The 15,116-nt window shown below is 27.2% G+C and overlaps 2 protein-coding genes across 4 annotated transcripts; both read right to left on the reverse strand.

Moving 5' to 3' along the window:
• Window positions 1-452: 452 nt before the first annotated feature.
• On the reverse strand, window positions 453-11,677 carry LOC145185647 (dystrobrevin beta-like). 3 transcript variants are annotated; one of them, XM_090097203.1, is made up of 21 exons: window positions 11,522-11,677; window positions 9,988-10,036; window positions 9,811-9,884; window positions 9,616-9,696; window positions 9,320-9,533; window positions 7,673-7,758; window positions 7,248-7,327; window positions 7,050-7,127; window positions 6,744-6,861; window positions 6,451-6,505; window positions 5,264-5,303; window positions 4,742-4,813; window positions 4,411-4,538; window positions 4,080-4,211; window positions 3,508-3,549; window positions 3,355-3,382; window positions 3,016-3,098; window positions 2,585-2,792; window positions 1,240-1,375; window positions 1,029-1,148; window positions 453-923 (listed from the first exon to the last, which is right to left on the reverse strand). In XM_090097203.1, the coding sequence occupies exons 1-21, from the start codon at window positions 11,535-11,537 to the stop codon at window positions 814-816; spliced, it is 1,950 nt and encodes a 649-aa protein (XP_089953329.1). In that variant the 5' UTR covers window positions 11,538-11,677; the 3' UTR covers window positions 453-813. The 3 variants fall into 3 exon arrangements, with proteins under 3 accessions (XP_089953329.1, XP_089953330.1, XP_089953331.1); XM_090097204.1 differs by lacking the exon at window positions 11,522-11,677 and adding an exon at window positions 11,411-11,435; XM_090097205.1 differs by lacking the exons at window positions 453-923; window positions 1,029-1,148; window positions 1,240-1,375 and adding an exon at window positions 1,737-2,111.
• Window positions 11,678-11,999: 322 nt separating this feature from the next.
• Window positions 12,000-13,921, reverse strand: LOC149884159 (uncharacterized). Its single transcript, XM_090098950.1, has one exon. The coding sequence runs from the start codon at window positions 13,741-13,743 to the stop codon at window positions 12,583-12,585; it is 1,161 nt and encodes a 386-aa protein (XP_089955076.1). The 5' UTR covers window positions 13,744-13,921; the 3' UTR covers window positions 12,000-12,582.
• Between the last annotated feature and the right edge of the window lie 1,195 nt (window positions 13,922-15,116).

The following is a 15,116-nucleotide window of genomic DNA, read 5'->3' on the forward strand; positions in this document are numbered from 1 at the left end:
ATATGAGATGCTAACTCAAAGAAAGTAATAAATAGCAAGAAAACGATGTCAGATATTCACAGTATACGAGGTGATAATGCGATACAGATTTACGTATATAAAATTGCGTTTTTATAAACAAAACAAAACAAGAAAAAAAACAAAAAACAAAAAAAAACAAAAAAAAAAAAAAAAAAAAAACGTGATTGATTGTTAAAAACAGTCAGCATATAGCGGAAATAAAACTTGAAAATCGTTAGTGGTTTCAAATAACAACTGCGTCTTTATACAAATTTCAGCGTAAAAAATACTCAAGACAAAAACATGAAGTGATAACAATCACTTCGCAGAACTTAGGTGTGATCATTTCCGGATTTCCGAAAACATTTATCAAAATCTCAAATTTGCACGGATTATTTACATTCTTATAAAATTGTCTTATTGCTAACTCCGATAAAAAAAAAATACGCAAATACTATATATAACATAGGATTCTTAGAATCATACATTCTTCGACAAGTTTATTTCCTACATCGTCACAACAAAATTTGATAAGGAATAAAGCCGGCGACCGAAAAATAAAAACATAAATAAGATTAAATATTTTAAAAGTAAAAATAGTGAATTATGTATATAAAAATAGTAACTTATCTATAAAAAAAAAACAAACAAAAAATAAAAATACTAAAAATCTTCAAATAGCAAAGCAAAGCTTCTTGGTTACAACATAAAAAGCCGAATTATTCTGAACCACAATCATAACAAGTCACAAATAGGTGCTAAAATAACGACAGCAGTGACATTAAGTCGAAACTATATGAAACTGCAACATGCTCAATAGACCGTCACTTCGGTGTTAGATACAGTGTTTTTAGCACTACTAACCGCAACAACAACATCGACATTAATATCTTGTTGATCGTCTTCTGGAGATTGTGTGCCGTCTATGGAGAAGATCATCACACACAATAAAATCAGCACAATTTTTAATTTTTTTTCAAATACAAAATTCGACAAGAATACAATATATATTCAAAATAATCACCAACCTGCTCTTATCTCAGAGACAACGGCTGTCATAGCCGTGGCCACCTCTTCTACAGCAGCAAGAAGATCCGCTTGTAAGTCGTCTCCCATGTGTTCGTTAATATCTTTAGAGCCGGTTTTACCTAAATAATATCATTATTGAGTTCAACGCAAAAAAAAAAAAAAAGATAAAAACCCCAAAAGATAACTCTTCAAGATAAACAATGTATTCACCGAAAGCTTCTTTAACTTCCCCATTTACTCCTCTCATTAATGTTGACGACGCATTGCTTGTGATGCTCGTAACAGATGGGCGAGATTCTTCTGGGACGGCCCGAGGAACAACGCGAGGTGCATTAATTTGATTATTCTGTAGCAAAACAATAATACAAATCAGCAATGAAACCCTCTTTAATCATTTAAACTCAAAAACCCCCCAAATATTTTTCATGAAAGTTTCGTCACAAACAGACTTATTTTTAACATAGATACAAATGAGATGGTAATATTTATACTAATTTCGCAAGAGACATCTCGTAAAAACTTCGTTAACTAGCAGTATTATAAATTGCCATCTCAAATAAAAACATAGAAGTAATAAATAGGTAAAAAGAAAAATTTATTGGATGTTTTAAACAGCTAACCACCATTAAAAATTAATTCAGACGTTGATCAATCCAAACCAGAAGGCTTCTAGATATAACAGTTTTACCGCACAAGCAACCGCATCATTTGATATCATGGGAACAGTTTTAAAAAGGTCTGATACAAAAGTATTATAAATATATAATCTACAATTTCTTACATTTTGATATCTTGTATAAAAAGCGTCACCAAATATTCAAATTAAATGAGGTAAATTAAAGATAAATTTGATTAAAAAAAACCCATAAGTTTACAATACTATACTTAATATAAAGCATATATATACATGCACCATCATCCTATTGCAAATCTATCTGCATCACGCTGACGTCATGTCATACGTCATCATTATAAAGTAAACGCCGATGCTTAATCTTGCTCAGTCAAATCCCAACAGCGTATTGATAACACGACATTCGAGAAAAGTTTTAACTGTTGGACAGAGCCGTGCCTTCTGTGTTCTACAAAAGAGAACAGAATGATAATGAAAAACTGAGGCATTAGTTTGGGTTAACGAGAGCAAGACCAAACATTAGTAGTTCAATAAAATGATCACCAAAAAGAATTACTTTTCACGATTTTGAAAACTGAGGCGTATCAAAATCATGAAATTTAACAGAAATTCACAACAACAACCGTTTAACTTTGACAAACAGATGAGGCTTAAGGAAAATATTTTCTACATAAATCAAACAACTTTTAAAAGACATATTTATAAATAGCTATTGAATAGAGAAAAATTTAAAATAACATCTTTTAATTCAACTTAAATATATTTACATAAAAACAAAAAGGATAGTGCATGCAATACAAATGAAACATTAATTCAAAAGCATAATTGCTATTTAGTAAAAAAGCTGTAATAATTTAGTTGACTTGTTTTACATGGAATGGCATTCTTGAACCACACCAATAAAATAAAACAAAAAATTACCTTTAACAATTTCATAAGACCTTCAAGTTGCACCATTAATTCGCGTCGTGTTTCTTGCAAAGCAGACATCCGCATTTCCAACTCATCTTTTCTAAGCCTAAGCATGCGAAGCTCTGTTAGAAGATTTGGATCACAACCCAATTGTTGAGCATTATTTATTGTTTCTTCATGCTCTGCCTTTAACTGGCTAATTTGGTGAAGAAGAAATCTAAGCAAAAAAAAAAAAGTTGTTACAGGTTTAGCATGTGTTACCTGATTTATAATGAGAGAAACTTCAACTTTATATTATAGAAAATTGTAGAGCAGATTTAATACAAATTTTTTTAGTAGCTTTATCTTCCTTTTAGTTTGATATTATTGATCATAAAAATACTTCATAAAAACATAAAGCAAGTTATTTTTTTAGTATAAAATATTTGTTTATGACATACTTATTTTTTTCCTCTAATGAAGTTATTATCAACTTTTGCTCAGCTGAAGTATTGACAGGTAAAATACTTTCAGAGTTAAGGTTCTGAAAAATGTTCAACAATTTATTAGTGATTTTACACCAAAAACACTTCACTTTCATATACTCTATAATATGTTTCTAAAGAGAACAACTGGCAAACTACTTACAGTTGTGTTTTTATTATAGACAGTGTTGGTTACTTTGTATACACATATTCATTTCTTGAAATTTGTATTAATTTTATTAACTTTAAAAACACACAGGTGTACTAACTTACAAATACACATTTTCATTTAAATAAATACTTTAATAGCATTACATTGTTGTTTAGTGTACATGCTGCAAGTCTAAAATAAAGATTTTAAATACTTGTTAAACTAGAAAATAAATAAATACAACACTAAAAAAGATATAAAAAAAAAAAATCTACAAGAAATAACTTCAACTTGCCAAAATTTAAGTTAAAATTTACCTTTGAGCATAAAGTTTTATCAATGAATGTTCCTCATCTGGTCTAAAAAGACAATACTTATAAATTATATGCTGTAACTAATTTACAAAAACACTATATTAAAGTAAATAAAAATGTGAATTAAAAAAAAACGAGAGCCATCATTAACACAGATAATCCGAATATAAGTACAAAAGCAATATATAAATCGTTAACAAAAAATAACTTTTTTTTTTTACTATTCTCAAATTATTGTTAAAAATAAAACTAAAAACAAATAAAGCTTGATGAGAAAAATAAAAGTAAAAAAAAGAAGACCAGAAAAAAAAAAAAAAATGTTGTAGAAATGATGCAAGTGATGTGCAGCAACAATAAAGCATGATATAACATGATCCTATTTCTTACATTAATTGAATTTTAATGAAAGAGACATCTGGTTTTTAAAAGCCACAGTGAAATATATATAGTAGACATGTAAAATTTACTGCAGTTATTTATAAAAACAGGTTTGTATTAAAAACGTTGTTATAACCAATGCTATATTCAAATAAAATTTCAAGCACCATTTATTGAATAATCTAATTAACACTCACCTGTCATAAGCTGGTGAAAAGTTGGAGCTTCCTCTTGACAATGTTGAATGTTGACTTTCACTACTCTTTAAAAGCTTGGGTGAACGAGCTAATGTAGAATTTGGTGAACAAGGCTCACATGGTAAAGGAGGTCTAAAAGTAACCTTTATAAGCAACAGTTTACTAAATAATTAAAAAAAGATTTAGATCTTAGAAAGAAAGTTAATATGAAAATGTGGTCCTAATTTATTTAAAACTCTTTATTCTTTGGTTTAAAAATGAAATGCTTAGAAGCAACTGAACAAAAAAAAAAAAAATAAATAAAAAATAAAATTGACAAAAAAAAACTTACACAATGTTACTCATGTCAAGCATTTTGTTAGGTTCAGGCTCTTTGGGATAGTCAGGTAATCGTGATGAAGTAGGTGAGGGAGAGCAAAGAAGTTTATTTCGAACTGTTGCAGTTTTATCACTCTTATTCTGGACAAAGAATAGTGACGGTATAAGGGGAGCTGTGTTATTTAATAATTTAAAAAATGTTTATGTCTTAAGATTTAAATTTGATTAAATTAGTTGTGTAAAATTAATTAAATTAGTTGTGTAAAAAGTATGAAATTTTGGGAAACTTAAAGGTTGAACTAAAACGTTTAATAATAAAAGAAAAAATTAGACTGACTTCTTACCCAAGATGTATACTCCCTCATATCATGATCTTTTTTATGGGCACCAGATACCCTCTCCCTCCAAAAGCAATCCTAGAGAGTTTTAGTTAATTTCAGTAGTTAAACAGCCTTTAAGCTTAGAAAAAATTAACTTATAAAAATATTATATATAAAAGAGTAATATTTAAAAATATTATTTATAAAAGTAATATTTGTAAAAAAAAATATTTTATAAAAAATTTTTACTAATAATACTTAAAAAAAAACTTATAAAGGTCTTTATTTTGTTTGGTTAAAGGTATTTAAAAGAATTATAAAAGAATAAAATAAATAAATCTGGATGTCTTGCCAAAGTTCATGCTGTTTGAAAAAATTTTTTAAAAACCAATGTCTCCTGAGTTCTATTCTAAAACTATAAATATGATTACAATTGATAAAAGCACTAGCTTAAATTCAACTTACTGTTCAGAGGGTTCATAATAAATAGTACAGTATCAAACAAAATTTATAACAAAATTTTTTTTATAGAACTAAAATACATACTTGACAAAAGTGATAGTTGTAACAATGGAGGCATTTATATCTAAAGAAATTTAACTTAAACTTTTCAAGGTGTTAGATGTAAAAGTATTAGATAAATATAAATATCAGTAATTACAGATATAATTAAAGATTGGTGTTCGGTTTTTTTAGTTTTTAACTAATTATAACAGGTAACGGCCAATATCAATATCAGTCATTTAAGATAAACAGATGACGTTCTGATGTTTATTGAAATAGAACTCTTTACGCATTTAAAACAGTAAAGCTTTTAGTGAAGCAATTTTATTTTTATGCATAAACTTTTATTTAAAACTTGTAATAAAATTAAGTTTAATGATTTTAATGGAATAGGGTTTTTGTACAATGCCTTGAAGGGTTGAAACAGAATAACATGAGGTATGCAAGATTTCACAATTTTTTCTGGAATCTTTTAGCATTGTATGTCTAAAGACATAAACTATTTTAAATGATATCTATTTCAAATGACTGATGTAGAAGTTTTTACCTTATTACAAATCATGAAAAACCATAAAACTAAATGCTGATGCTGAGACGTAATGAAGTTTTATTGTTAAAATATTAAAAAGTTATTACACTGGTCTACTATATTTTTGTGGTTGAATCTGGCATTGATGTGTGTTTTTTTATTTAAGTTAAGTTCATTTTGTGGACTCTATAAAAGACTGTTACATGTTTTTGTTGATATTTGGGGATGAAATTAGGGGTCAAGATAGAAATAAGCATATGAAAATTTTTGGGAATAATTTTTTAGAAAAAATGTGAAGACAAAATCCTTTTACTACTTTTAGGGATGCAGTGACAAACAAGGAAAAAATCATTTAACAGATTGTAATTTAACTTTACTTATGTAATAGGTGAGATTTTTATTACATATTTAATTATAAAAATATATTACACATTTAATTTTTACTTTTAATACATAGATCATAGGATGTTTTTACTCTATAATTTTAAATTTCAATAAGTTAGTGATGTAAAATTAACTGTAAGAACTTTTTATGATTCTCATATAAAAATGTTAACGAAAGACCCTGGATTTCATGGAAATAATGTTCTTACTTAATAACTTGCTATTAAAAAAAAAGTAATTCAAAAAAATTTAAATAAAAATAAAGTCTTTATTGTATGAAATTTGTTTACTTAAATAAAAAATTAAGAAGAATTACCTGAGACCTATAAAACTTTTTTTCCCGCACCCTTTGCACTGGATTTGATGCTCAACTAAAAATGAGTTTGTGAATAAAGAGTTTATTTTTATTTTAGTTTATTTTTAAGTCTCTATTTTAAGAATTTTGTATAAAATAAAATAAAAAAATGTAAGAAGGGTTTACAAGTAAGAGGTGAGAAGGGTTTACAAGTTGCCCTTAATTGGGTTTAAAAAACTTCACTAATGTTTTAAAATAAAGTTTTTTTGAAGATTTTAAAAATAATATGATTCTTTCAAAATAATGTAAAATACCTTCTGATGCTTTACATATTTTGTGGAGCATGTGAAGCCAGTACAAAACACCGTTAGTTTGTTCATTTAAAAATGCTTCAAGAAATTCATCAAGCTTAGTATGTGCTCTTTCAAGCACCTGAATAAAAGTAATAACAACTATACTGAGACTTATTAAAGATACTAAACTCAGATTAACAACAAATTCAATTCAGATAAATAATAGCATTAGCATTCAAAAAGGATAGACAGAACAAAGAAGATACAAAATGAAGAGAAGACAAGATAACAAAGAGAAACACAACTTGGTATATATATAATGCATACACCAGTTGGTTTGAAAAATGATTCTAAAATATCTTCATTATATCCAAAGTTTGGCTCTTCTCCAACTGCACATGGCAGCTAAAGAAAAAAACAAGAATGTAAAACAAGGAAAACATACTGCTAACTCTTTAATAAACAACAATAATAAATTTATTTTTTATACAACTTTTTTGTTGAAGGTTATATTAACCATCTTACCGTTAACAAATCTCTGAGGTAGTTATCTAATTTTGCAACATTCAGTATTCCATTAGATTCAGAGATCTGGGTATAAACATCTGAACAAACAATAGATGAACATACATGTAATTGAACAAATAATAGATGAACATGTAACAAAAATGGAAAATGAAAAAAACTACACTAAAACACACATTTCTTTATATCCTTCAAAGGAATATTTCCAATTTCAGTTTATCATTGTTATTCTCATAGTGAATTTCTTCTACAATGTTGTAAAACCCATTTAAAAAAATGATATGAGCAAATCTCATTCAGTCAGTATGTAAAAAGTTATGTAAATTGGATAAAAAAAAAAAAAAATCAGTTAAAAGAGGATGTTTATAACATAAAACAAAAACTAAATGTAAAGCAATAAAAAAAACAACAGTTTAATCTCCTACATCTAAGCTTGTCTACAAGTCTTCCTTCACATAAAGTTGATAATGCAGTTTTCACTGAAAGTACTCGAATTCTTTTGATTCCATCCCTGTTTGAACAGATCCACATTAAAATAAAACTATGAGTATTATTCCTGAAACTGCATAATAATCTACTTCTTATTGATCATGAACTTTAAAAACTAAAAAAATTATTTTTTCAAATTTAACATTCTCTAAGAGTTTTTTCTACACAGCTTTCAAAATATTTTGTAAAATTCTCATAAATGATATTAACAAAACATAGAACATGTTTTATTTTAAAAATTATTAAATAACACTTGTCTTTATTATAAAAATCAATTATGTAAATCAAACCACTAAACAATTTGTATTTGTAAAATAGAACATAACACAATATTCAATGTTATTAATAATAAGCAAACACGTTGATCATTGAATTTAGTAATGAGCAGCTCATTGATCATTGAAGTAAATAGATTATGACACAAGGAAAAATTCCAAAAAAGTGCCAAAAATAATAAACCAAATATTTATATGTAAAGATTTGAGTTTGATTTAACTAGTGTGTGTAAGTGTAGTGTGTAAGTGTGTGTAAATGAAGTGTGTAAATGAAGTGTGTAAATGAAGTGTGTAAGTGAAGTGTGTAAGTGTAGTGTAAGTGTAGTGTGTAAGTGTGTGTAAGTGTAGTGTGTAAGTGTGTGTAAGTGTAGTGTGTAAGTGTGATATAAGTGCATGTAAGTGTAGTGTGTAAGTGTGTGTAAGTGAAGTGTGTAAGTGTAGTGTAAGTGTAGTGTGTAAGTGTGTGTAAGTGAAGTGTGTAAGTGTAGTGTAAGTGTAGTGTGTAAGTGTAGTGTAAGTGTAGTGTGTAAGTGTGTGTAAGTGTAGTGTGTAAGTGTGTGTAAGTGAAGTGTGTAAGTGTAGTGTAAGTGTAGTGTGTAAGTGTGTGTAAGTGAAGTGTGTAAGTGAAGTGTGTAAGTGTAGTGTAAGTGTAGTGTAAGTGTAGTGTAAGTGTAGTGTGTAAGTGTGTGTAAGTGAAGTGTGTAAGTGAAGTGTGTAAGTGTAGTGTGTAAGTGAAGTGTGTAAGTGAAGTGTGTAAGTGTAGTGTAAGTGTAGTGTGTAAGTGTGTGGAAGTGAAGTGTGTAAGTGAAGTGTGTAAGTGTAGTGTGTAAGTGTGATATAAGTGTGTGTAAGTGAAGTGTGTAAGTGTGTGTAAGTGTAGTGTGTAAGTGTGGTATAAGTGTAATGCAAGTGTAGTGCGTAAAAAGAATGAAATTTTAGGAAACATTCAAGTTGTCCATTAATAACACACACTTACAGTGTAGTTAAAATGCAGTAACACAATATTATGTTGCTAAATAATTGCAAGATAATAACAATAATCTCATTAAAAATTTTTGTAACATTAAATAATTGTTTAAGTTCTCTTTTATGTGCTAAACTTTTACTTTTTATATGCATTGTAATTACATTAAGTGCATTTTAAAAGTCAGCATTTTTTTACTACATGACATTTTTATTTGCTATGGTTTTTAACAACAGTCTAGTGGTCATTTTTAATTATGCAGTAAAGTATGAGCAGCTTTTAAAAGTAAGAGAAATAAAGTTTTTTGTAGAATGTAATTTAAACAAAATCTTAATGATTTTTACCTATCATATGCATGCATGATCCACTGGGTGAGTATTGCAATACATTTTTCCACATCAATATCTGTTTTTGATGGTAGGCGTTTATAAAGAGAATAATAGATACTGGCAACAATGCATTCCAGCCGTGGCTCATCAATTTCAGCAGTATGATCAAGAGTATTCAATCCATTTTCACGAAAAGCTTCAATAATGTTATAAATATCAACAAGGTTCACTAAAATTGTAATAGAAGTTTGCATTGTCAGTAGAACAGAATAAAAGTGACAACCCAAAATTTAAATGAGAAAATTACTTACAACTAGTGCTTGTTTGTACAAAAACAAGCTTTGCAGCAGCTCGGTATGTTGACAACTTTATTTCATCAAAGTTTTTGTTGCCTACGACCAGAAAAAGAGAAGAAAAAAGCAGTTAAACTAAAAGTAAAACATAAGAAGCCCTATTATAGAAAAAGAAAAGCTTGCATACTCAGAATTTAAAAATCAAAATCTCACGCATTTCAATCAGAAAATTCTTCAAAGCCCGATCATTTTCTTTGCTGGTAGTGCGAGTTTCTCGGGTTGTTGAGCTGAAATAACATTTCATACTCCTAATAACAATACTTAAGCATAAAAAATGTAATTTTAGTTGACATATGTAGAATTATACCAAACTTTTGCAAATTAACTTACAAAGAACGATGGTAAATTGCTGGCGAGTTCATGCTTAGCTCACTTTGACCTTAAAGTAACAACAATGATATTTAACAATTTAAATCACTGATCACTAAGCACTGATTACACTGACTACTTTGGTTCTCAGGATCACGAGAAAAAGGTCTTAACTGTTGTTAACAATAAGGCATTCATAACAAACAACTGATATTGTGAAAAAAAAAAAAAGTAATGATTATCCCACCCAACACAAGAGAAAGCATATTAAATACTCTCTTATTTATATTATTTTTAACAACTTCTCTGTTACAAATAAATAAAACACTTTAAAATGTGACAATTGAAAAAATTCAAAATGCTTATTTTTTAACCATTTCTAAATTTTAAACCTTTAACTATTTTTATATGCAGATGTTTTTGATTGAAACCTTTTTCAACAATAATATGATGATGTTATGACAAGACCATGTTATGACATGATCATGTTAAATCTTTCAAATACTTAAAAAAAAGTTTTGAGCTGAATCTTGAGGAGATTTCTTTTGTAACCATTCTTTTTTTTTTTTTTTTAAAACAACAAAGTTTTTTTTTAAAAAAAAAAAAAAAAAAACTTTAATTTTTTAACATGGTAAGAAACAAACTCTTGTCAGAAATTTCAAAATCTAAAAATAATCTTAATTTGAGTCTTGGAAGATCTTCTTACCCAATGAAAATATGACAACTAAGAAAACAAATGTTGTAATGTGATACCCACATATTTATTACTTTAAAAACAAATAAAGTAAATAAAATGATAGGAAGCTCTAATCTTCAATTTGTGTGTGTATATGTGTTTGTGTGTGCGTATGTAAACACATCTATATTGAAATTAAGATAAATTTTTACTGGTTAACAAAAAAACATGCAAACCCATAACTTTAAAATGTATAAATCCAGAGGATCTACTTAGCATAAAATATCAATTATATGATATACATAATAAATTTAAATTATTTATAACATATTTACAAAGTATTTATACTTTGGTGTTGATAAAAAATAATAATTTACAATAAAAAGCAGACATTATTTTTTTCAATAGCAAATATTTACAAAAGGTTTTTATTTTTTACAGCATAAATATTTTTTTAAAACTTTTTTTTCCATTAAGCAAACATTTTGATCGCTTAGATAAACAGTATGTTTAAAAAATCTTTCTTACCAACAAAAAAGAAAAACAACAGCAGAAGAACAGTCAAAAGAAGAATATCTCTACAAAAACCTCTCATAACCACCTGATGTTTACAAAAACTATTTGCATCCATAGAGACAACATAAAATTTGTGATAAAATGTTTTTTTTTTTTTTTTTTTTTAATATCAAAAACTTAAATTTAAAATTTAAAAAAAGTTTATAATGTTATAACTTATCAAAAAATGATGTATAGAAAAATCTAAAGTACCAGAGAATCTAACATTTTACATTCTTGTCTTTCACCCAAAGCAACTGAGTTTAAAAATAAAAATGAAAACATTTTCCAAATTCTAATAGAAACTAAAGAACATTTTCATACCTTGATATTTCACCATTATTAACTTAGAAGTTTAGACCAATATCCAAATTGATCAAGCCATCATTATATTAAAATGTTTTCAAATCACTTCGAAATAAAAATTAAAAAGTATTAGAAACACAAATAAATCACAAGAGCAATGAAATCAAACAGAACAAATGTTGGATAAAATTAAAGCTGCTCAAAGGGAGTTGCTTTGAAATACTGCTTAATCCAGGATTATACAATCAAAGCCATTGTATATATGGTTGTGTGGAATTATTTAAAATATGTGTCAAACAAACAAAAAAAAAAAAAAAAAAAGAGAGTTTAATAATTCTGAGTAAAAAAACAAAAAATAACTAACAGTAAAAGATGTTTAAATTATTTTTTAAATAATGAGCCTAAAAAAAAAAATGGTATTAGAAATTTGCATTTAAACTTGTAAATTGTGTAATACAAAATGCTAAAATTAACTCTGTTTACTTTAAGTACTGATTTTAAAGTACTTTTCCTAGAAATATTAGAAACAAACTCAATAACTTGAGATATTTTTAACTTTAAAACTTTAGTAAAATTTTTTTGAAAATTATACAAAGCAGCTTTTTAGAAAACATTTAACACCATGGTAGGGACAGTAATATATTGGGGACTGGGATCAAATGTATTATTTATTCTTAACTAATTACTTCCTAGTTCTGAATTATCAAAACCTTTTCACAAAGAATTCCACGAACAAAGTATTATTGTTTTTTTTGCATTAACAATGAACGAGTAATAAAGATTGCATGTTTCTTTTCTTGTGACTTCATAACTAACATTATATTAAAATGAATTTTTTAAAAATTCTTTCCATAATCAATTTTAAAATAAAATATATATGTATTCAATTTTAAATATTATTTTTTTACACTAGTTAAAAAAACTCTGAATGATATCAAAATGAAATATACCCAAACAATTAATAAAAAAAGTAATAAGAATATTACAAGATGGGCAAAATATTGACAGCACACTTATATCTTTAATAGGCTTTTCTTATTGTGTTTTTTTAAGAATAAAAAATCTTCTTACAAATTTAATTATTTATCAGTGATTAGCTTTTCTATTTCGTGCAACACAGCACAGACCACAACATCAGCAATACTCTCAAGAACTTTTTCCCCACTTTTGGCAGAAAGAAAATATTCTTCAAACTTTAAAGTCTCATTACTTTTTGATTGAAAACTTTTTTTTGCAGATTGTAAGTCAATTTTGTTAGAGAAAACAGCAATATATGGCTGACATGTAGCATTGTGTATATCTTTTAACAAAGGTGCAGAAGCAGATAAACTGTTTCGGTTAGTTGCATCAATGGTAATAACAAAAGCTGTTGTCTCTTTATAGATAACATGAGATAAATTAGAAAGTCTTTCAGAACCAGCAATATCCCATAGCTGTAAATGAATCTCAACATGATCACTAGTGTGATTTGGATTTAAATGTAATGTTATATGACCTAACTCAACACCTAGTGTTGCTGTGTAGTGTTGTGAAAATTGATCATATAATATGCGGTGAAAGATACTTGTCTTACCAGCATTTGGACAGCCAACCAATACAATTTTTACAGAAAAGCTAATGGCAGGGTATGAATTCATAACACCCAGCACACGAAAGCTAGATTGTGTACTGGAAAAAGACCATTCATGAGAACCACCTTTAAGTTTAAAATCGGTCAAGAGTTGCTTTAAAGAAACAATATCACTTTCAGGTAATTCAAACAGTTTTACATTTTTATTTTTCCTTCCTGTATCTTGGCTTAAAAAAGTGGAAGTCACACTACCTATATTATCTCTTGACAGATTTTGAAATATCTTTACATATGAACAACAGTAAAATAAATATTTTAGATATTTCAAATTTCTTGCAATCAAGATTACCACCAAAACAAGAAGCCCAATCATGACAGCAATACATAGAACAAACTTGTAACCATATTTTTTGCCATTCAAAAAGTGGTCAGAGATACTGGGAATTTTATCCATCCAAAAGAAAACAAGTGCCACTAGTAACAATAAAAAAATAGATACAAGAAAAATGTCAATTAAAATCTTGATGCAACTATTATGAGAAGCTGATCCATAAAGACTGGTCAGGTTGCTTGAACTTCCATGGCTGACCTCAACTTCTCTGTAATCGGAGCTGTATGATTCATTAATTAAACCAAGCACAGGTTTTTCTTTTTCAAAAAATTTAGCCATGCAAAGTTCAACTTTTTTATATATAGCCTACAAATAACTTTTCAAAATCTTTTTAAATACTTTAAAATTAATTGTATGCAGTATTAAAACAATTATTTGCAAAAGTTAAAAGCTGAAACACCGAAATTTATTTCTGAGGTGGGTAGAGAAAGGTGTGTGTGTGTGTGTGTGTGTGTGTGTGTGTGTGTGTGTGTGTGTGTGTGTGTGTGTGTGTGTGTGTGTATATATATATATATATATATATATATATATATATATAAAATTATGTATGATATAAATAAATGTGTAAATAAATAGTACACAGTGTTTGCTATAATATCAGTAGTGAAAATGCTGACAGAAACAATCTTTACAGGTGTAAAAAAATGTAGAAAAACAACAAAAAATGTTGACAAATCTTCTGCTGTAATTAAAAGCAAAACTCAAAATTGTGATTTTTTAAATCATGATTCAATTATATTTAAAGACAAACATTAAGCAAATTAAATCGATTCAAATAAAGTGTCCCATAAATTATTTACAACAATTACAGTAGGAGTTTTTAAACAATCTTAATTAAAAAATTTAAGTGTTTAAAAATATTTTACCAGTCTTTACACAAAAACTACTTTAATAGCTGAAGACACGTTTTCATTAAAAATAGAAAAACTCAACAAGTGTAAAACAGCAGCTATAGCTTATTTTAATAAGTTTGCTACAGACTTTTGAGTAAGGTAAAGATGTTCTGAAGATTATTTATCTTTAAAGAAACAAAAAAAATCATCTCTTTTTTTTTTCTCTTTTTGTTAAAGTGAAAAAAATAACTCAAAACAATTTAGCTAAAAATTGATTGGTTTTCTTTGTCTCCACAAGTGGTCACACTCTACAATATTAAATACACTGTTTAAAGTATCTCTTTCAGACAGTGATTTCATTAGAAGTTAATAAGAATTTTGTTAGTGGAAAGGGAAGAATCTCCATTAGGCAAAAAGGAAGTGGGAAAATCCAGAAAGTGTCAATAAAAATTTTTTTGTAGACCAGTTGTCATGGCTGAGCAAGTACAACATCCTACACATCAAAACAACAAAACAGTTTTCATTAAAGATTTAACAAACATAAAATATATACTTTACCATATTTTAAATTACACTCTTCAGTAAATTTTTCATTTCTTAGATGAGCATTAAGGGTGGCAATACTATAATTATATAAGCATTTTTTTAAAAAAGCTATTAATGCAAGTCAAAAACTTTTCAAAGTTTTAGGTTATCCCAAAATAGCTCTTCAAAAATACGTAAATTTTTCATAAGGTCATTTTTGTATGTTCTGTAAATTATGGGTACTATAAATAAAATACAACAAACTTATAAAATAAACAAATAGTATATCTAAAT

Source organism: Hydra viridissima, unplaced genomic scaffold (genome assembly GCF_058129835.1).
Source record: "Hydra viridissima isolate aposymbiotic clone 2 unplaced genomic scaffold, HvirCarnegie_v1 scaffold_9, whole genome shotgun sequence".
NCBI classification, from domain to species: Eukaryota; Metazoa; Cnidaria; class Hydrozoa; order Anthoathecata; family Hydridae; genus Hydra; species Hydra viridissima.